Consider the following 22093-nt stretch of genomic DNA (forward strand, 5'->3'; position numbering starts at 1 on the left):
CGGGGGTAGGCAATGTTGGGTCTTTTATGACTGGTGGACTTCAACTCCCAGAATTCCTCAGCCAGCCACGCTGAGGGGGAAAAGGAGAGGTTTCCAAGCTGAGCCAGGCTGGCTGAGGAATTCTGGGAGTTGAAGTCCACCAGTCATAAAAGAGCCAAGGTTGCCTATCCCTGTCCTAGTGTAAATCCTATATACTATGGTAAAGTGCTAGCACATACTGTTTTATTGTGTCTAACTAACACTATTGTTTTATTGTGCCACAATGTGATGTAAGCTACTAGAGCTTAATAATATGAATTACTATACCTTGAAAGATTATAAATCACTGAATATCACAGCCTTCATTTCTTCTTTTTCAAAAGAATTTTTGTGCAATTTTTATTTCGACGTTTACAATTCTAGAACTTGATTAAACGTTGGAGAGTTATTACTCCTCAAAGTTTTGTTCTAGCTTAAAAAAATGGCCTGCTTACATCAATTTATTTGTTCATTAAATTTTTTTAAGCCCACCCATCTCCTCTGCAAGATGAGAGGCTTTCGCATTATACCATAATAAATAAAAACCAATGAATAAGCCAGTGTTTTAACCTCTGACCGGGACAAGCGCGCAAAACGCACAAAAGGTAAAACATCAAAGCAGCTGTTCAATTATTGCTCGCTGCTTCCGGCAGGCCACGCCTCCCTGGCAAAGCTCCTCCCTCCTCCGGGAGGTTTTCCGCGGGCGGGTCGGTTAGCGCATGCGCGAATGCCCGAACGGCTCCACCCCGGTGACTCGTCCGTGACGTCAGTCGATTCCAGGCTCGCCATTGGCGGAGAAGCGGCGTCCTTTAAATTTCAAACGGGAGCTGCCGTTGAGGGGCCGGGTCGGGCAGCGGCGTTCGGACGGCGGTGAGGGGACTGCGCTGACTCGCGTCTCCGGGCCTTCCCACGGTTTTTTCCCCCCCTCCTCGGGTCGGATTCCGTTCCGCGTCCTCGCCCCCGGCTGAGTGCTGAGAGGAGGGGCTCCGATCCCGGTTCCTGAGGTGAGTTTGCGGCGCGGCGTCTCGTGTGAACGTCGGCAACGGGGCTCGCGGGTCAAGCGGGGTCGCGTGAAGGCAGCCCTTGACCCCCGGCTGTCTGTCCCGCGTCCGTTCCGCCGGCTCCTAGCAAACGGGGGTGTGCCCTCGGGAAGGTTGCGGGTCGTGGGAATCCTCCTTGCGTGAACAGACTCGGACGTCGTTAACGGGGCCGCGAGGAGCGTTTGCAGCTCTTTAAAGGAGGAGGCCGCCTCCTGCCCGAGAAAGCTCTGCACGTGGTTTATAAATACCGTCCTCCTTGTGAGATGTAGAAACCCCAAACGTTGATACTCACAATACGAAGACAAGTCTGGTTAACAATAAAGTTGTATTGGAGAAAACGTAAAGAAAATATAAAGTGAGCCAAATTCCAATTTAATCAAATTCCATTCAGATGGAAACAAATTTCCATTAAATTTCCATTAAATAGGGAAAACATTTACAAAGCTCAGCAAAACAGTTCAGAGTCATTTCTTTTGGTTCATAGGTCTAACTCGGGTTCTCAACCTTGGCAACTTTAAGACTTGTGGACTTCAATTCCCAGAATTCCTCAGCCAGCTTTGCTGGCTGAGGAATTCTGGGAATTGAAGTCCAGAAGTCCTAAAGTTGCCAAGCTTGAGAACCCCTGGTCTAACTCTTAGTAACTAAACAATTTAAACTCAAACATTCCCCACTCCACCCCAAAATTGTCCAACAATTACTGGCTCCTCTTTTGAGTAGGAAAAAATTGCAAGCTGAAACTGCAAAAGTGGGCATTAAATTTCACAGCAACCCCACCTTTCCCAAACCGGATTTCTAAGCAGAGAAAAAGTTTAAAACGATCAACCCCCCCCCCTTCTCCTTTTTCTCTCTTTCTCTGCTCTCAAAGCAACACAGCCAGAAAAAGCTGGAGGAAGGGAGGTTTGTGCTTGCAGAGTTTGAAAAGGCATTAACGCACTTCTGAAGAACATTTGCAAAAGGGAGAGAGAAGAAGTAATAGGCAAGAAAATGGTATAGGATTTCCTGCCTGAGCAGGGGGTTGGACCAGATGACCTCCGAGGTCCCTTCCAGCTTTATTGTTCCTGCTAACTTTGGGCTGTTCTTAAGAGGAGAGAGAGAGAGAAAGAAAAAACAAAACAAACACATCTTTCTTCACTTTGTTTGTTGGCCAGACAAACAGTGAGGGTGTTTCCTTTGGTATCTTCTTTTCTCTTGAGATTAGTAACAGTCATATTTACCTCACACATTGTCATGGTTCTGAAAGAAGAAGCTCTTCAAAGAACTTTGAGGCATTATTTACCTTAAAGAATTTTTTTAATTGCTACATAGCTTCCGCAGGTACATAGTGAAGCCAAAATCTGAATTCTCCTCCCCCAACACACCCGTAACAAAGCATAATTCACTCCTTCATTTAACAGTCATTAATCACATTCTCCAATTAGTTTGAAGTGTGAACTGTGGCTCCCGTTATCTTCTCTCATTACAACTAACCTTGAAAATACTCTACTGAGATATTGTTATGGCTAACTAGTCCACAAGTACATTCTTCCCCCCCCCTCCTTCTCCATCAACTATCTAATTTTAACCTCTAAAAGTAATACACAGGTTAAATAGAAAACGTCTGCATCTTCATATTTTGTCAAAAACATCCGATGTTAGCAGCATTGACACACACAAAGACTTTGACAAACATATATACACAAAGACAAGGAAAAGAAAACAGAAAACTGTTTGGGAAAAGGGTCTTCTCACTCACACACAGAGACATACACACGTGTCTCTCATTCCCCTTCTTTCCCAAGCAGTCCTTGAGCTCAAACTCAAAACTTCCTTTTCTACTCTGGCTCCACTTGGGCAGGGCCTGGGAAACCCGTCCACAGACACAAGGGGTCTGCTGCTAGTAAGATGGGTTTTCCTGTGTGAAGCTACTCAATTTTACAGTTATATATTTTTTTCTTTAGGTTTACAACAACGACCACAACAACAGCCCATCTTCTTGAGAGTTTCCCTGATTATGGTTCCCTGAGGTTCTCGATTTGATGGCCACTCAAAACTCTTAACACCAGTTCGCTTCCCTTCAGGCTGGCCTTCCCCCTTGCGGGAGCAAGGGACCTCAACCTTTCCGGCCCGCACTCTCTGGACTTACCAGTGTTCCCAGAACACAGCCCATCATACTCACACAGCCATTATTGCAGAAAGCCTCCCACAATCGCTCTCCTGACCACCCAGGTACAATTGCATGGTTCCCTCCTTCGGGACAAAAGTTTCTTACCTGGGCCAATGCACTGAGTTACCTGGTCTGGACTTCAATTGTTGACTTTCTTCCTTTTTCCTGTTTTTTTTTTTATTATTTTTGTGAATCAGAGTTGTCAATTTAGTTTGGCTCAGAGCCTGCAAGGGGAAACTAGATCTCAGATAACTCCAGGCAGTTGAAATAAACAGGCGAGCTCCTGGATTTTACTGTGTCTCCTAGAGGCTCTTAATTGCCTGCATTCTCCACCAAGATTGTGAGATGTAAAAACCCCAAAATTTGATACGCACAATACGAAGACAAGTCTGGTTAACAAAACAAAGTTTTATTGGAGAAAACATAAAAATAAGAAAAGAAGAAAAGAAGAGTGTTTGCAAACGCGGCCTCTTCAACCTTTCCCAGGTTGGATTGAGTTCAAAACAGTGGAAAAAGCAGGTTTCAAGCTTTGCATTTTATACTTTTTACAATGCATGTCACATCTAAGAAGCTCTTTCAACTCTGTAGTCATTCTTTGAAGTTGTTTTTACACTTAAAAGGTCATCCTGACAGTTCTGTCCATCTGCTGTTATCTTGTTTATTTGTAATTTTCACCTTGGGTCAAAATTCCCCTCTTTGATAGTGATTTCTACTCAAGGTGAAAGTTCCTATCTCCAGGAGGAATTTTTAGGCAGGAAACAGTAAACAGACCTTCTGACGGCATTTGGCAGTTACAGTGTTACCTTTGTGCTAAATAGACAATCTCATATAATGGTATTACATTTCTACAATTTATAAAAGAATAACTTTTATTCATTTCCTTTATCCTCGACTTACAACTGTCTGTTTAGTGACCGTTTGAAGTGACAGCGGCACTGAAAAAAAAGGGACTTATGGACATTTTTCACACTTAACAACTGTTGCAGCCTCCCCAGGGTCATGTGATTGACACTCAGATTTACATTTATGACAGTCACATGATCTCCTTTTGCAACCTTCTGACAAGCCGGATTCACTTAACGACCGGGTGACTGACTTTATCATCTGGAGCAATTCACTTAACAACTGTGGCAGGAAAGGTCATAAAATGGGGCAAAAAAAATAGCTTGGCAGATGTCTCACTTAACCACAGGAATGTTGGGCTCAGTTGAGGTCGTAAGTCGAGGATTACCTGTACCAGCCCGGTTCCTGAGGGGAATGTTTGTAGCTCTTTAAAGAATTGCTACTTCGTGCCCGAGAAAAGTGTGCAAATTATTTATAAATATCCTATTCATAATTTGTATATTTATAAACTTATAATAGAGGGCTCCTTGGTGCTCTCTGAGCTTGCTTGTTTTCTTGCAGGCGTTTCATTACCCAAACTAGGTAACCTCATCAGTGCTAAATTTATAATTGTGAAAATTATTATCTCAAATTAAGGGATTACAGCAGGGGTCTTCAAACTTGGCACCTTACAGATTACTTGTGGACTTCAACTCCCAGAATTCCTCAGCGTGCCTGGCTGAGGAATTCTGGGAGTTGAAATGCACAAGTCATCAAAGGGCCAAGTTGGAAGACCCCTGGATTACAGGGTTGTAAAAAGGGAGCATTGCAAGTAATTTTCTTCCTGATCACAGAATGTATTCTCCAAGAGAATACGCTTAGGGAAATGGTCTGGGGATCAAGCTAGAATTAGTTATTTTCAATTCTGTGTTTTAAAGACGTATGGAGCCTTTGCTGAAATGCACTGTCGTGACCGCTGATGGGAAAAGCTTATTTAATGCAGTCATCTTGGCAAATCTGGAGGGGGGGGGGTGCAGGTTTTTCGTTCCTACACTTGGCTTCGGTTTTGAAGCTGCTGCCCACGGTGAATTAATTTAAAGAAACGGGGAGCCTATCTTCAGGAATTGATGCATTCCGATGCTGCTATCCTGGACAGAAGGATGAGTTTGGGGACCTGGAATCCATCTGCTACCTTGAAGCAAAATTCCCAGATAATGTGCTTTGCATGCTTTCCCTTTTAGGATGAGTCTCCACGCTTTAAATGGAGAAAATGTCGGCGACGACATAGCGGCCGAAAACTACGCCATGCTTTTGACACCTGCGGAGACCCCAGGCAGGACTTCCATCCTTCGGCTGTCGCAGAAAGAAAATGTGCCTCCGAAGGGAGTAGTGAAACCTATGAAGGTATGCCCTGATGGCCAGCAGAGCAATTTTATACCAGAGGCTGTAGGGCAGTGGTTCTCAACCTTTTTAATGCCGCGACCCCCCAACCGGTCGTAAGTCGAGGACTACTCAACCGGTTGTAAGTCGAGGACTACTCAACTGGTGCAGCACCGTTTGCAGAATGGGACTTTTGGCGGGCTCAGCAGGGCAGAGACAGCCTGGACAATTCCTATTGGCTTTTGAAAGGGGGGAAAAATGGCGGACTGCGTTGTTTGGTGACCCCCGTGAAATGGTCGTTTGATCCCAAATGGGGTCCCGACCCACAGGTGGAGAACCGCTGCTGTAGGGGGAAAAAGGCATTGTCTGTTTCGTAGCCAGGGGACAGAACACCGTATCCCAGAAGATTCGGCCGAGGATCAGTTTAGAAGAACTTAGTTAGCTGGGGGTTTGCAAAAGAGACGAGTTTAGGCCCAAGTAGGCTTGGATAGTTTGTATCTCAGCATGTTTTTTTATTATTTCTTATTTCTTTGTGTCCCACTTTTCTTGTTTTTACAAATAGCCGGTAAACATCTCCAACACACCTTCCTCCTATTTTCCACACAACAGCCAGTAAGATGGGTCGGGTTGAGAGAGGGATCGGCCCAAAATCACCCAGCTTGCTTTCATGCCGAAGGCGGGACTTGAACTCACGGACTCCCGCTTTCTAGCCTGGTGCCTTAGTCATTAGACCAGCTGGCTCTAACTGTTGTGCTAGCACAGCCGCTGCACTCTGTAGGGATACAGAATTTATTTGTTGCTAGTTTTTACTTTAGCTCTGATTTTTTTCTAAGCTTTCTGAATTGTTTTTTAATTGCTAGGACTTTAACAGAACTATTTTTTGCCTCCTGTTTTGCGTGTCTCTGTTAGCAATGGAGTAGCAGCATGTTAATATTTTTTTAAATGTGTAATAAATTTGCAGTTGTTTTTTCCCTGCCGTTCTGAACAAGGTCTTTCCCCCCCCCCTCCCTTTGCAGGTAACTTTCCAAACGCCGCTGCGGGATCCTCAGACTCGCAGGCTCCTGACTCCAGATAAAAAGAAAAGGCCTGAAATTTCTCTTAGAGCAGAGTTTACAGACAATCTTCTCTTGACTCCATGCACCGCTGTGTGAGTGATCCCTTCTCTAATATGTGTTGGGAAAATTTAGACCAGAAAAGTGGCAAGAACCGCTTCCTTGCTTCAAAGGATGAAAGCTGCAAGGGAATGGCCTGCTTTTCTTCCAAAAGCAGGCCATTCCCTTGCAGCCTTCGTCCTTTGAAGCAAGGAAGCGGTTCTTTCCTGTAGAAATTGGCACTTTTATCCCTTGGACACGTACGCAGAGAAATAGGGACTTGCACTGGCGACTATTCTTCGCCTTTGGATCTGGAAAGGATCGTTGCCTGAGCCTGGAACTTCAGTGGTCAAACATTTTGATGCTTCTTGCCTTTTCCCTAACGGGCTGCATGAAGACAGTCAAACCTGTTAAGCTGGCGTGAAGATCTTTTTATTTTTCCACACATGTCAGGATATCTTTAGTGAGTTGGCTCTAGGAACAGGTTATGCAAGGATGGTTTCTGTTCTGTTTTCAGCTGTTGGTTTTTACTTTAGTAAACCGAATTAACTCTTTCTATAGAAATTAGTAAAAATTCTGGAGTAATAATAGGACAATTTGAGTTGAGGTCTGTCTTGGGAACGAAGGCACCTGTATGACTTTGGACCGGTCATTTTCATAGATTTCTCCATACGGTCGCCAGAGTCATGTCTAATATGATGACTCGAGAAACAGTTCTTAATCTTGCATTCCACCAATCATGTTTTCAAAATTTTAATATAAAAATTTAAAGTCTGCTTTTCCCGGGGGGGGGGGGGATGATGATCCTGTCTTGAAAACTGCACCAACGCATCAGATTCAGAACTGGGGGTCTAATTATGCAGTGTATTGGACACATATATTTGCTGCATATCTTGTAGGATCGTTGTGCTCTATGACAGGGGCCTCCAACCATGGCAACTTTTAAGACTTCTGGATTTTAACTCCCAGCATTCCCCAGCCAGCATGGCTGGCTGAGGAATTGCAGGAGCTGAAGTCTGCTGCTCTAGGAGGTTGATTGTTTTCTTGCAGGTGCTTCATTCAATATTTATTTCCAAATTATTCCCACTGAGTTCAGATCAGCTATAGGTGTTCCAAAGAGTGTAATCAAAACATCCACGGGAACAAAAACACTCTGTTTCACAACAGGCTCTCAGAAGTGGGAGGCAGATGTTCTGGTCAATAAAGAATGGGCCCCGTGAGTTACAGCCTCTTCTCCTTGGTCTTTCTGAGTGCCAGACAGAAGCCTTTAAGTCAGTGTTTCCCAAACTTGACAATTTTAAGGCATGTGGACTTCAAGTCCCAGAATTCCACAGCCAGCATTGCTGGCTGTGGAATTCTGGGACTTGAAGTCCACATGCCTTAAAATTGTCAAGTTTGGGAAACACTGCTTTAAGTCAATGTCGGTGTCCTCTAAAACTAGCTAAAATGAATCCTATCTTATCTTTCCAGCAGGAGTCAGCCAACAGCGACCCCAGAGATTACTTCGGGAAAAAAGAAGGCACAAACCGAAGGAAAGCTCCTGATTCCTGATCTGTTAGATGAGGATCTGACCTTCCCAACTCCTTTCAATGACGCTGAGCCATTTAATTGCTCAGGCAGCCTGCTTAGATTCTCTAAGGGCCAGAAACTGTCCCTGCTGGAAGGTTTTACTGGAGCTGAAAAGCAAGGTGGGTTTTCCCTTGCCTGCGATTTGTTTTCCTTCCCTCAGAGCCTTCCCGAAACTATTCCCTCCGAGGGGGCGGGCTGCACAACCAGGAATCCTTTCTCCCTGGACTCATTGCTGCACGAGGACGACGTCCCCGAGCCAGTTCTAAGTGGCTGTCGGGCCCGAAGCCTTGTTCCCAGCAGAACCTCCAACCCTGAGCCCTTACCAATATTGTACTTAGAACAGTCTCGCCTGCGGCCCGTTCAAAAATCAGGGAGCTTTGAAAATGTAAACAAGGGCGAAATAAAGAACATTGAAAAGGAGACTAGCACTGAAATGAATAAAAGCTGGGCCCCCAAACTCTCCGACTGCATTGACTTTGATTCTGACTGGGACGCTTTGGGCTGTGAGGCCAACATTCCAGCCCCTGAATGTCCAGCACCCGGGATATTGCCACCGGATGTCCCGAAAGAGGAAGCAGACGCTCTGCAAACGCAGGAAGAGAAAGTGCCGGATACGCTTGAGACTCTGGGATTCATCCCCAGCAGCCCGTAAGTATGCCGTGACTGCATCTGGAGCCATCTTCCCCTTGAAATACAGTGTGCCAATGTCACTCAACTTTGACAACTTTAAATGGGTGATCGTCAACCTGCTGGCTGGGGAATTCTGGGAGTTGAAGTCCGCCCATCTCAAAGTTGCCACAATTGAGAAACACCGTAGTGCAGCGGTTCTCAACCTATGGGTCGTGACCCCATTTGGGGTCGATCGACCATTTCTCGGGGGTTGCCAAACAAGGCGATCCGCCATTTTTCCCCCTCCGGGCGGCGCTGCACATTCGCGGCACGTTTGTGTGACAGGGGTCGCCGTCACACAAACGTTGAGAACCACTGCCGTAGTGTGTATTGGTGGAAAACCTGTAATCGGCGAAGGCCAGAAATTTACACGTGGGTGCAAATGAAATGTAGTGCAACTAGTCCAGTGACGGCGAACCTTTTAGAGACCGAGTGCCCCAAAACTGGCCCCGCTCCACCCCCTGCCCCGCCCCTGCCCCCCATCTCCCGCCCCGCCTGCCCACAGGACCACTCACCGCCTCCAGGGCCTGCCACAGATCGCCCAGGCAGCTAGCAGTGCTATAGTGGCCATGCCTCTGCCCGTGCCCTGCAGCGTCAACTGCATGATGGGGTGTGAGGGCAGAGTCTTGTCTACGCTGCCTGGCTGCCATGTCCTTGGCTGCGCTGCTTCATGTGGGCCACGCTCAAGGGTGAGTCTCCTTCAGGGGGGGCTGCTGGAGGGGGTCGCGGGGGGAAGCGAGGCTGGGGCAACGGCACGTGTGCCCACAGAGAGGGCTCCGAGTGCCGCCTCTGGCACCCGTGCCATAGGTTTGCCACCACTGACCTAGTCAATTGTTCTGGGACGTATTGAACTTTTTCATTTTGCTCAATAACCAGTTCTTTTAGCCAGCCCAAAGTTTTGTTTCTTCCTTATGAATAGATTTCGTCCAGTTTTTTGGAATAAACATGTTTTATCAATATTACAAGCAATGTTTTCTTTGGAAAACAAACATCTCCACGTGGAAAATTTTAACCTGTTGAAGCATTTTGATTCGTCTGAATTCTGATCAAATGCAAACTAGAATATTTTTTGTGTGTTAAGCCTCGGCTCCCTCATTTATATTTCGCTATGACAAAAGTAGATCAATTGATAGTACTTTCCTAGTGTTGCCTGTGGGGTCCTGGGTGCTCTCTGAGCTTGCTTGTTTTCTTGCAGACGTTTCATTACCCAAACTAGGTAACCTCATCGGTGCTAGTGATGATGTTACTGAGCACTGATGAGGTTACCTAGTTTGGTAGTGAAACGTCTGCAAGAAAATAAGCAAGCTCAAAGACTACCAAGGTCCCCTCATGTCAACCCTGAGCTACAAATATTTGTTAATAGTGTTGCCTGCTATCTAATTTTTTGAAGAAAAAAAATTGATCCGAGGTTTTATTTGAATAAAATGCTTTGACGTATAAAAAGGAGAAACACCGATGGCTTCTTTTGAGCTCAGAATACTTGAAACTGATTCTGAGCCTTAGGGGCATGCTGGGAATTTGTACCACTGGAGAGCTGAAAAAGCACAATTTACCCCAAACCTCACATTGTGAATAGCAGCACGATACAGAGAAACTGGAGAACAACAGAGGTGTTGAACTGCAAATGACTTACTTAAAAAGCAGGAAAGACTTGTGAACCATCTAGCTCAGGGATAGGCAACCTGGGCTCTTTTATGACTGGTGGACTTCAACTCCCAGAATTCCTGAGCCAGCCAGCCATGCTGAGGGGAAAGGGAGAGGTTTCCAAGCTGAGCCAGGCTGGCTCAGGAATTCTGGGAGTTGAAGTCCACGAGTCATAAAAGAGCCAAGGTTGCCCACCCCCGGCCTAGAGTCACTTGGTTGAGTTAAGCAGCTACAGAAATTGAATAAAATATCGCACACTGTTGCTCTCAGATGTCCTGATATTAACCTTCTGTGTCGTATAGGAAAGAGATTGATGATCGGATTTTGACTAACAGCCAGCCTGGGGCTGAAAACGATGATCGAGGGAAACCTTCAGAGGAAACCCTGGTATTGTATCATCCCCAAATTCCTAATTGTGTTTATGCCAGGCGGGTCTCGCAGAGAGAGAGAAAAAGGCCGTGCTTCGGAGGGCGTGGCAGAGAGCACCACATCCTCCCTGGGCTCCCAGTAAAATTGTCTGTTCGGTTCATTCCGAGGCTCTGCCTCAGGTGACCGGACACGTTCCCCACAGCAAAGCAACGTTTGAGCTTGTGCTTCTCTGGCTGATTTCGGGAAAAGCCGGGGCCGGTCTCTGGGATTGGCAAAACGAGATCAGCAGGGCAAGTCTTCTGTTGGGAAAATCTGCTGGTCACGGCTTTCCCATGCAGGGAAATAACCGGCCATTGTACTACCCACCCTGCTCAGCCGAACGAAAGGGAGAAGTCTAGCCATGTGTGTGATTCAAAATAGATGCCTTGCCTGCTGAACCTGTTTCCCCCCCCCCCCAAATATTGTTTGCTTAGGTGAAGCCAGAAGCCACCTTATCCGAGGCCTCGGACCAAGGAGGTGTGTTTCTGAATGGGCAGCTGCCCTCAGGGGATCTGGTGCCCAGGGCCCTCGGGGGAAGGACAGAAGCGGGGAGCGAAAGTGACCAGCTGTTCACAGAAAATGAAGAATTCCGATCACCCCTGGAAGGTAGGTGTGAGGCCAAGTCAACGCTGGAATGTTCCCGTGAGCAAACCTAAGTAAATAGCTATTGTTTTTGTGTTTGTTTTTGTGTGTCTTGTTTAAAAGAAGCTTGGAACATTTATATAGAGCACGGCCGAAGCCTTGTAGATAATAGCAAACTGGCTCCTGAACCAAAACTCTTTACCCACTGTTTCAAAACAGAGAAGGGAAAAACAAGAGCTGCACCGATAACTGCTGAAAGGGCAGTTCCGGTGAAGGCTCTCGGAGAAGGCCACTCTCACGCCTTCGTCTAGCGAAGGAACGGTGACTGCACGTTGCCTTGACGAGGCGTGAATCCTTCCACGCGGATCCAGGCACACGGACAATCTGTTCACCCCCCTGAGCAATTGTTTCAGAATCATTTATTATTATTATTATTGGAAGCTTTGGCAAAGCAGTTTCTGTTTGGCAAGGGCAGCCAGCCAGCGCAATTCCTTAAACAACCCACGGGAAGAAGAAGGCCGGCTGTTCGTTGCAGGAAGGGGTTTCATTTCACTTGTCTCAGAAAGCAGTCGTTTATTTTGCCATGAATTTTTGATGGCTATTTGCGTCTTCTCCTCCTCCTCCTAGTTCTTGGAACACAGATAGACTACCTGGAGCAATTTGGGATGGCCTCGGTAAGTAAGAGTACTCGTGAAGGGAGACTGCCCTCTGCACGACTTCACAAAGGAAGGTGCGAAGTGGCAGCCTGTGCCGGCTTCACAACACGCGTTTCTTCCAGCTGAAGGAGTCTGTTTGGAGGAAGCAGTCCCTGTACTTGAAGTTTGACCCTCTGCTCAGGGAAAGCCCGAAGAAAAAAGGTCCCAGTCCTGACGAAGGAACTTTTCCGGGGGCTGCCTTGCTACAAAACGTGTAGGTATCCTTGCCTTTTGCAAAGTGGGGGTTCTGGAAGCTCATGTAGGCAGCTTCAAATGCCGCGTTTATATTTCAAAGTTGCCTGGGAAGCTGGACTCTCTCCTACGAGATGCAGGGAGTCTCGAACTATGATCATAATTGAGCCCCAAGCTTACGTTGTTAGGGGAAACGTGTTAAGTAGAGTTTTGCCCCGTTTTACAACTTTTCTTGCCAGAGTTGTTGAGTGAGACATTGCATTTGTTGAGTTAGAAGCACCATTGTTAAGTGGATCTGGCTCCCTTATTGACTGTGCTCGTCAGGAGGTCGCAAAAGGGGATCCCGGGGGCACTGTGACCGTCACAAATGTGAGTCGGTTGCCAAGAGTTTGAATTCTGGGGACCCCGTGGAGGCTGCAAGGGTCCTAAGTGTGAAAGATGGTCCTAAGTCCCCCTTTTCAATGCCGTGGGTAACTTTGAATGGTCACTAGATGAACTTTTGAGTCGGGGGCTACCTGTACATCTAGAGAACACGGTGGCAAAAAACCACAGAAATTGAGTGGAACTGAGTGGGGGGCTTCAGCTGCCCCCCTCGGGCTGGTCTGCCCCGCAGCCCCTGCAGTGGCTCAACGGCGGCCACGCCAGGAAGTTGGATGCCAGGCTCAGCCACATCAGGGAGGGCTATAAGCAGAGGTATTAAAACCAGTCTGGCTGGCTGGCTTCCTGGTCTCAGCCACATGGCACCGCCCGGCATTACGGAGGCCAGATGCGCTAGTGAGAGAATATAGAAAAATTATAGACAACTCATGCACCCATTGACTCGTTTAATGACCACTGCCAAAAAGGTCATAAGATTGGGTTGATCGTGTGGGTGCCCCAATTTAAGGCCATCATGACTTACATTATGGTTTAAGTCCAGGATTACCTGTTGTGTGCACCGTCGTTTTTCTGTTTTTGGCACCCCCACACTCCATGGTTAACTTTTTGGCCTGTGGCATTGAAGGCTTGAGGAGAGAAGCTGACAGAAGTCACAGCGGTCAGAAATGGCCCTTTTAAGTCGGGCCTCCCTTCAAAATGGAGAAGTGGAACCGCCAGCCTCCAGAAATCGTGGACGCTCCATCCCTGGAGATTTTTAAGAAGAGGCTGGACACTCACCTGTCTGAAATTGTATAGGTTCTCCTGCTTGAGCAGGGGGCTGGGCTAGAAGACCTCCCAGGTCCCTTCCAGCTCTATTCTGTTCTATTCTATTCTAAAATGAACTTGCCCCCATTGACATGATCATAAAATCTGGGCAGCATAAAGAAGCAGGGTGCCTCGGCTTGCCCCGGGTTGGTTGGTTTTGAACTATTTAACCTCCGAGCCAAGTTGAAGACAGGCGGGTGCTGAGATTTTTAAACCGAACAGGTAAGGAAAAAAAAAGCCTGATCTACGACGGTTCTATCCTTGTTTTTTTCTAAGCAGGACTTCCACCAAGACTGCCTCCCCTGAAGTCAAAGCACCTGGACAGGAGGAAAAGCTGGTGGACCTTGACTTCCAAGTTTTTCCAGATCCGGTAAGTGCCATCCGAACAGTTTTGGTGCTTTGTTCCATTGAGCGTTTGCAAAACGGAAGCCGGGGCAAATTTAAAAGGCCAAGATAGCGCCGACAAATGAAGTTTGGGCCTGCAGGCTTCCCTTTTCCCGCCACAGGAGATGCCAGGAGTGTCTTTAGAGCTGCTCAGGCAAACAAACCACTATTCCCAGGCATGAAGATGTAAGGAACTGGAGTCACTATGGGTTGTCCTCAGCCCCGCATTTCTGTTGCTAAGCGAGACGTTTGTGAAGTGGGTTTTGCCCCGTTTTGCGACCTTCCTTGCCACAGCTGTTAAGGGGATCCCTGCAGTCGTTAAGCAAGTCACACAGTCGTTAAATGACTCCGGCTTTGCTTGTTAGAAGGTTGCAAGAGGGGATCACACGACTCCGCGGTTGTCCTAATGATGAGTCGGTTGTTGAGGGCCTGAACTTGGGCAGCTGACCGTGGAGACACGCTGCAAGGTCATGGGTCCCTTTTTTCCCAGTGCCGTCGTGACTTGGAACGGCCCCTAAGTGAAACACCGTAAGCCAGTGGTTCTCAACCTTTTTAATGCCACGACCCCCAACCGGTCGTAAGTCGAGGACTACTCAACTGGTGCAGCACCGTTTGCAGAATGGGACTTTTGGCGGGCTCAGCAGGGCAGAGACAGCCGGGACAATTCCTATTGGCTTTTGAAAGCCAATAGAATTAGACTCTATTCAAGAGAGTCTATTCTATTGGCTTTCAAAAGCCAATAGAATAAAAGGGAATAGCACAGCTAAGGAAAGGGGGAAAAAATGGCGGACTGCGTTGTTTGGTGACCCCCGTGAAATGGTCGTTCAACCCCAAATGGGGTCCCGACCCACAGGTGGAGAACTACTGTCGTAAGCAGAGGGCTCCCTATCTGCCGTCGAGTAAATAAGCTTTTCTTGAGTCATATACCCCGTAGGTGTCCTCCTCAATGAGACACGCGCTCCGTTGCTTGCCACAGGCCAAGACACCGGCCCAGCTCCCCGCCAATCAGGAGGCGCCCTTCTTCCCCTGGGCCCGGCCTTCCGAAGCGGCCGCCGAGGGGCTGAACCCCGGCCGAAAAGACACGGAAGAAGACGCCTTGTGGAAGGTCACGCTGGAGAGGGATGCTACTGTCCAGAGCCTCACTGCCAAGGTAAGAGGACTCCACGCTTTATTTCCATCCTCTCTCCCTGCTCGTCCTATCCCAAAATAAGATTTTATTTTCTTACCTACATACTGTTCGATCGGTGGAGACATCCTTTAGGCCAGGGGTCTCCAAACGTGGCCGCTTTAAGACGTGTGGACTTCAACTCCCAGAATTCTGGGAGTTGAAGTCCACACGTCTTAAAGCGGCCACGTTTGGAGACCCCTGCTTTAAGAGCAGACCTGGGCATTCCAGCCCCCCCCCCCCCACCGGGCTACATTGAGCCTTTGGCTGTCCCTGCCCAGCCCGTGGTGGGGGCCACAGCAGCAGCAGCCCTGTTGATTTGGTCCACCCCAACAGTCCCAGCTTCACATGTGGGGGGGGGGCCTTGGGAAAATGGACTGCCTGCTCTTAAGTTCTGGAGTCTTCTGGAAACCCAGAAGAGAAAGGAACGTCTTCCGCTTACTCGTTTTGCAAAGCCGTCCGATTCGATGGCTGCCATTTCCTCCCCCCTCCTCCCCCCCAGGGGTCTTGTAGATTTTGATATCACAGCAGTTTTATCGAGTCTCCCCAGCGGGATGTCCGTGGCGGAAGCTCGTCTCCGGGCTGCCGTCCTAGGGCAAGGCCCTAGTTGGAGAGGCCAGATGAAAAACACACAGCTTACCTCGGTTTGTTTCATTCTCCCCTAAATCTGAAAACACCCCTGTTCTTGCTAAGGCCTGGGGGGGGGGGATTTTGCTGTTTCAGGTAGAGGAAAAACAAAAGGAAGCCCTGGAATGGAAGAAGAAGCACGACAAGATTTATGCCGAAAAGAAAGAAATGGAGTAGGTATAAAGTAGGAAACGTTACATTTGCTCTGTAACGATGTGGCAAGAGATGGGCTTTTGTGCCTTAAGGCGGGACTAGGACTCCCCGTCCCCTGGTGATTGGCCTGAAGGTGAAACTAGAACTCACCACCTTCCCAGTATCTTGTCTGGTGCCTTAACCGCTGGGTTTACTATTCCTTCTCTCACCGATATGCCGTGGATAATCCCTCTAACGGATGAGACTGTAGACGCCTCTCCCCTTTCCATTTTGCAAATTGTCTGTCTTGTGCAGATTTTGTTTTTGAGAGGGCAAATGTGTTCCTTGTTTTAGCTTCGCTTGATTCGATCTCCTTCGCCTAGTTTGAACAGTAGGGCCTGCAAGTTAAAGGAAGCCCCCTCCTCAGAGAATAAAGGCCTTTGCTGACAGAACGCGGGGCCTATTCGGCAGTGTGAGATTTGATCAATATCCCGGTGGCATGTTAAAATAATTTTTCCTCTTTTGTTTTCAGAAAAATTGTTGCCGAGTTTGAGGGCATCATAGTACAAGTGATGGGTAGGTCCAGATCACATGCTGTAAATGTTTGTTTCTGAGGGAGAAGCTGTGCCCCACAATTGCCTCTGGACTTGGCATTCTGTGTGTAAGACTCGAATGCATGAAGCTTCCTTATCTGTGGCTGACTAGGAAACAGACTAGATGAAGGTGTTGTGACGCTACACAGCTCGTAGTGCCAAGTGAGGGACGCTGGGGACATAATTCAGTGATACTGGGAGGGCTTCAGGTTGGGAGACCCTGGGATAGATGCTCCTTCTCCAAATTTCTAGATTTTAAGATCAATAATGGAATAGGTAGCGTCTTAGTTTGGGGGAACCCCTTCCTGGCTTTTTCCATGTCTCCTAGAACTGCAGTCCCCCAACCTTTCTGGCACCAGGGACCGGTTTTCTGGAAGACAATTTTTCCATGGGAGGGGGAATGGTTCCACGCAGAACGTAGATCCCACGCATGTGCAGATAAAGCTTCTTTCGCTTGCCCGCTGCTTGTGCGGCCTGATTTGCAACATGGGCCACAGCCCAGAGTGTGGAGACCACTGTCCTGGAACGTTGTGCCAATTTATTTCCCTAGAGGATTGTCAGAGCCAGAAGGAGCTGGCCAAAAAAGAAGCACAGAAAGCCTTGGATGAAAAACAGCAGGCCATTTCTGACCTGAATGCCTTGGAAACCTCTTTCTCCGAATTCTTCAACCGGTTTAAAAAACAAAAGGAGGCCATTGAAGGATTTCAAAAGGTGAGCGTTTTTTTTTTCAGCTGCTCCACTCTGAGCTGCTTCCGACTCTCTTAAACTTTCAATTTGACAAGACACATTTTTTTCCCTTTAAAGCTTTAAAGCTTGAAGCTTTGAATGTCCTTTTTTTGAATGAGGATCTTTGTAATCGGCACAAAGGTTCCTGTATTGCTAATACGACATAAACAATTACAGTTGTGACAAATCTTCAAACATTTGGGGATTTTGAAGGAGTGTAAATAGATCCTAAAACACTTTGCAGTGTTCCTTTTTAAATGTTGTTGATAGCTCTTTATGCTGATTATTTTTGCCTGGAGGGTGCTGTTTCTTTCTGCTTTTTTAAAAAGATGTTTGCTTTCTGTACATATGGAATCAATATTGTCTCTTGGTTAATTACACTAATTGGTCAGAAGAGAATGGCATCAGTAAGCCAACATTTATTTTAAATTCCGGTTTCTGCATCTGATCAGCTACCTGTGCTTGCTCTATTGGAGAAAAACAGTTTTGCCTAAAGAAAGTTTTTGCTTCCAAACAGGCACAATGCTACCCCAAATATCCACAAAAGACTTTTTAAGAATCTAATTACCAATAGTTTAGCAACGGTGACAACACTGGTGAAAGGAGCTAGGACAAGGGTAGGCAATCTTGGCTCTTTTATGACTCGTGGACTTCAACTCCCAGAATTCCTGAGCCAGCACAGCACAGAATTCTGGGAGTTGAAATCCACGAGTCATAAAAGAGCCAAGGTTGCCTACCCCTGAGCTAGGACCTTCCATTTTATATTTTGAAATTTAAGTACTTACTAGCAGAGCCAGAATTTAAGGCCTCAGACTGATCTTTTCTCCAAAAGAACAAATGTATAATATTCCCATTCGGAAGCGGATCGTTTTCGGTGATCGTTTTCGGGTTTTGTGTTCAAGAAGGAAACGGGGAAGGTGGGAATTATCCCAGGGCGGTGAAATCAGAGGACTTGTTCTCGTTCTCCAGAATGAAGAAACGCTGAAGAAGTGCGTGGAGGATTACCTGGAAAGGATTAAGAAGGAGGAGCAGAGATACCAAGCCCTGAAGGCCCATGCGGAGGAGAAGTTGGATCAGTGAGTGGGGCGTCAGGGTCCCCCCACGGGCTGAGGCTGCTCTCAAGTTGGGGTGGGGGGAAAAAGAAACCCTTCAATGGGGCCGTTTTTCTCGCACGCAGAGCCAACGAGGAGATCGCCCAGGTGAGGAGCAAAGCCCAGTCGGAGGTGGCTGCGCTTGATGCCAACCTGCGCAAGGAACAGATGCGGGTCCAGTCGCTGGAGAGCAGCATTGAGCAGAAGGTCAGTCCGACCCCCGTCCTCCCAGGGAGAGGAGACGCTCTTCCACGCTCTTCTTTGTCTTTTTTTCCCCACTAATGGCGAATTTATGGCCCGGGTGACACAGCGTGCCGTTTTTGCTGGTGGGCCAGCCGGCCTCTGGAGCCTCCGAAACACGGCCCGAGTGTGCTTGCCACAACTGTCCCACTGGCTAAGCCAGCCAAGGAAACTGCTGGGGCATCTTTTGGCCAAGAGCGCAACTTCGGTGAAGATGCCCCGTGGGTGCAGAAGTAGAAACGGCCGTTCTAAGCGGTTTCACACACAGACAAACAGGACAGGAACACTTTCCCTTCTCCCCTCGTCCTCCCACCGTCCATTACTCTAGCCCAGGGGTGTCAGCCTGTGGGCCGGACGCATCACCGGGAAGCCACGCCCACCCCATTGCCAGCAATGGCAAAATCGGCCCAATACGTTATGCGACGTCACATGACGTTGTGAATTTGACACGTGCTCTAGCCAATCGGTTACACTCACTTTGGACTTTCCCTGCCAATGACCTTGGGGTGCTGGATTTGTCTCATTCTCCCTTGCATTCCTTTGGCCTCTCCCCCCGCCCCCTCCCGTTGCTGCCCCCCCGGTTGTGAGAGGGGGTTTTGTGGCGAGCCACCCATGACAGTCCTGTTGCGTGGCTTTTGGAGGCAAGCCTGCTTGCCCGATTTTTGGAGTCTCCAGATGCTCTGTGGGATTTCTAGAATGCGGAGAAGAGACTCACGGGAGAGGAGGGTCTGGAAAGACCTCTTTTGTTCAAGCTGTGTGTGTGTTTGTGTGTGTGTGTGTGAGAGAGAGAGAGAGAGAGAGTTGTCAGCAGAGTCAAGGTAGGCATTCCCTTCCAACTCTGTTATTTTATTCGGTACTTCCAAGATGTGGGTTACCATGACTTGGCTAGAAAAAACCTACGAATGCTCCCATCTGGGCAAGCAAGTAGCTGCCATTCACTCCTTTGAAGAAAATTTCTCAGCAACGTGAAATTTGTGACGCCTTAAAGTTATCGTTTCCTATAGCAATTCTAGCTAACTCTTCACTGAGAAGCCTAAAGATCAATCAGATTCATCTGTGAGGCATAAGAAAAAACTGCCCTCAGAGCAGACATTTGGAAGGTGGACTATAAAATTCAAGTTTAACTCTACTTAAACTATGAACACATGCAGCTATATTTTGATTCTTATGAGTACTACACACATACACAAATGCATGTACAGAGAAAGAGAGAGAGCTGTTCCTATGAAGGAGAACTCTGTTAATATAAATGTATTTGTGCTGGTGGTGAGTTCTTTCAAAATTGTATTTATGCAACATTTACCATATGATGCTTTATTGTTTCTTTAACAGGTAAAAGAAAATAAGGAACTCACAAAAATCTGTGAGGAACTGATCTCTAAGATGGAAAAATTGTGCTAGATCTCTTCATTCCTCCCATTTTGTTCTCCAGTTTTGGGGTAGATTATTTATTAAATGTTTTTCTATGCTTTAGTGTCACTAGTCTGACTAATATTGTTTGATATGAAATAGTTTCTTGTTTACTCCCAGTTGCTGTTTCTAAAAAGCAGTTGAAGAGGCGTAAATATGATTTTGTGGATAACGAGGTTTGTTGTATTTTTGTTTTTTCTGCAGTCTTTAAGCCACTGATACTTGATAGGATATTTTCTGCATTCTTGAACTCCTTTATTGCTTCCTTATATTTTTTTTGACAGGAAGGAATTAGTTTTGTTTTGTATGAAACAAATAGAGAAATGTATCTTTCATTTAAAAACAAATGCTTCTGATATCATATTGATCCTTAACTGTCGTATTCATACAAATCAGCATGCAGAAGCTGAAACTGCAAAATATTCTTGTCTCGAGCCATTTAGCTCTCTCTTTCTTTGGTCTTTAAAATAAAGCTGTATATTTTATAACTAAATGAATAAATGGTAGCTATTTAATGCAAGTAGAAAACTCAATTTCTATCTGCCTGCTGCATGTCATTCCTACGTCATGGTTCCAATAGACAAAGACGAATAAAGCAGAACTCCGAGGCTTGTGATTTCCTCAAAGAACATGTTTATTGGTTGCAAAGTATCGGCATGGTCAAAAGTGAAACCAAGTCTGAAGTCCCCTTCAGAGAGAGACAATATTATAAAGTTAAACTCCCCACCCCAGAGCTATGCAATCAGCTATGTTCCCTGATAGAAAAGTTTGGTGGGCTTTCTAACTAAATGCTCCAGCTCCACCCCCCCAACTGACAGAAATGACCTTGGTTCCCACGGGACAGTAAAATATTTTGACTAGTAGAAATTGTCCTTCCCCCCTCCCAGCCCTGTGGCAACTTAGACGAAGGAAAGGGCTGTAGCCAGGTTCGTTGTAGAGTTGACATCTTAATTTTTTAAGACCATGTCAATATTTCTTAGGGACACCGAGACTGATATTTCCTAGTGAAAAACGTACCGTAAAACTAATGACATTTGTTATTTGTTAAATTTATTTGCACTTGGCACCAGCTGAAACTTCTGAATGCAACTCGAGGGTAGCCCCACGTGTAGAGTGCCTTGCAGTAGTCCAGACAGAGAGGACTGAGGTTTGAGTAACTGAGCGCAGGGAATCGTGATCCAGGAAAGGTCACCAGTGGTGCACAAAAACCAGCTGTGCAAAAACTCTCCTAGTCAGCCCACCATTTGCCCTTTGAGTAGGAGACATGAGTTCCAGGAAAACCCCTAAGTTGCAAACTGGATCTGAATGGGGCAATGACACCCCATCTGGAATGAAAGATGGCTAAAAGCCGGGTCACCGAGGCTCCATGCTGTAACAGCTGTAACCAGTTGTCCCCCATCCAGGTCCTTACAGCTTCCAAGCACCATGGAAAGATGGTGACCTCATCACTCGGGTCACCAGGTGTAGAGTATCGTCCACGTATGGACGATACCTCAACCCATGGGGGGACGGGTGGTCTTGCCCAGCAGCTTCAGGTAGATATGTTCACTAGGAAAGGAGAGAGTACCAAGCCCTGTAGAACGCCCGCAAGGGAGTGGTCAGGTGCTGGATCTCTCACTTCCTGTTCCCGGTTGGGAGCAGCCTGGGAGAAAGGAACCGAACCAGCATAAAACTCTGCCGCCCAGCAGCAACTCTGGGGAATTCTGAGTTGAAATCCACAGATCTTAAAGTTGCCTAGATTGGACACACCCCGGATCTACAGTATTCATTGTTTTTAAATTTTAACCTTCACAATATGGAATGGAAAAACAGGAGCAGATACAGTATTTATCAACAGAAAGTGTTGGCGAATCTAAGACATTCTCTCACATCCAAGCACGCATCCAAAATAAACTTCAGAAAGAAAAATTCTGCTTAAAATAAGACTCAAATTGTTTGGGGGAAAATATTCTTTTTTTCAGGTAAATATGCTAGTTTCAGCTTTAGCAAGAAAGGAAAATATTGCCCTACAGGTATAATAGTCTTCATCTGAGATACGTTTCTGTTAAACAAGCTTGAAAAGAAAGGGAAAATACAAATTTCCTAAAGGCATAATTACGCTATTTTACATTCGTTATATTATTATTATTATTATTATTCTGTTCCTAACCAGTAGATGTCGCTGTTGCTGTGCTGATCTCTTAATTCTTCCCGATGCCAACAGATCTCTATTCTCCTTACTAAGCCAGTGGTTCTCAGCCTTTGGGTCGGGACCCCATTTGGGGTCAAATGACCATTTCACGGGGGTCGC

General features: G+C 46.8%; 1 protein-coding gene across 3 annotated transcripts; it reads left to right on the forward strand.

Moving 5' to 3' along the window:
* The first annotated feature begins 462 nt into the window (after positions 1-462).
* Positions 463-19861, forward strand: TACC3 (transforming acidic coiled-coil containing protein 3). 3 transcript variants are annotated; one of them, XM_039347617.1, is made up of 17 exons: positions 463-1022; positions 2996-3263; positions 5265-5427; positions 6420-6550; positions 7965-8711; positions 10679-10763; positions 11219-11390; positions 11994-12040; positions 12145-12275; positions 13715-13805; positions 14796-14969; positions 15708-15784; positions 16276-16319; positions 16887-17047; positions 18032-18138; positions 18240-18360; positions 19726-19861. In XM_039347617.1, the coding sequence occupies exons 3-17, from the start codon at positions 5266-5268 to the stop codon at positions 19792-19794; spliced, it is 2319 nt and encodes a 772-aa protein (XP_039203551.1). In that variant the 5' UTR covers positions 463-1022; positions 2996-3263; position 5265; the 3' UTR covers positions 19795-19861. The 3 variants fall into 3 exon arrangements, with proteins under 3 accessions (XP_039203551.1, XP_039203549.1, XP_039203552.1); XM_039347615.1 differs by lacking the exon at positions 2996-3263 and having other exon boundaries at positions 464-1022; XM_039347618.1 differs by lacking the exon at positions 2996-3263 and having other exon boundaries at positions 464-1022; positions 7968-8711.
* The last annotated feature ends 2232 nt before the right edge of the window (positions 19862-22093 follow it).

This window comes from Crotalus tigris, unplaced genomic scaffold, assembly GCF_016545835.1.
Source record: "Crotalus tigris isolate CLP2741 ecotype Arizona unplaced genomic scaffold, ASM1654583v1 scf7180000018097.2503214, whole genome shotgun sequence".
Taxonomy (NCBI): Eukaryota; Metazoa; Chordata; class Lepidosauria; order Squamata; family Viperidae; genus Crotalus; species Crotalus tigris.

What these genes read in the sequence shown, in the direction of transcription:
- TACC3 (XM_039347617.1), top strand. Translation starts at nt 5,266, where the DNA reads ATGAGTCTCCACGCTTTAAATGGAGAAAATGTCGGCGACGACATAGCG. An exon ending in GAGTAGTGAAACCTATGAAG is followed by an intron (nt 5,428 to 6,419) that starts GTATGCCCTGAT and finishes CTCCCTTTGCAG; the next exon opens with GTAACTTTCCAAACGCCGCT. An exon ending in GCCGAAAAGAAAGAAATGGA is followed by an intron (nt 15,785 to 16,275) that starts GTAGGTATAAAG and finishes TTTTGTTTTCAG; the next exon opens with AAAAATTGTTGCCGAGTTTG.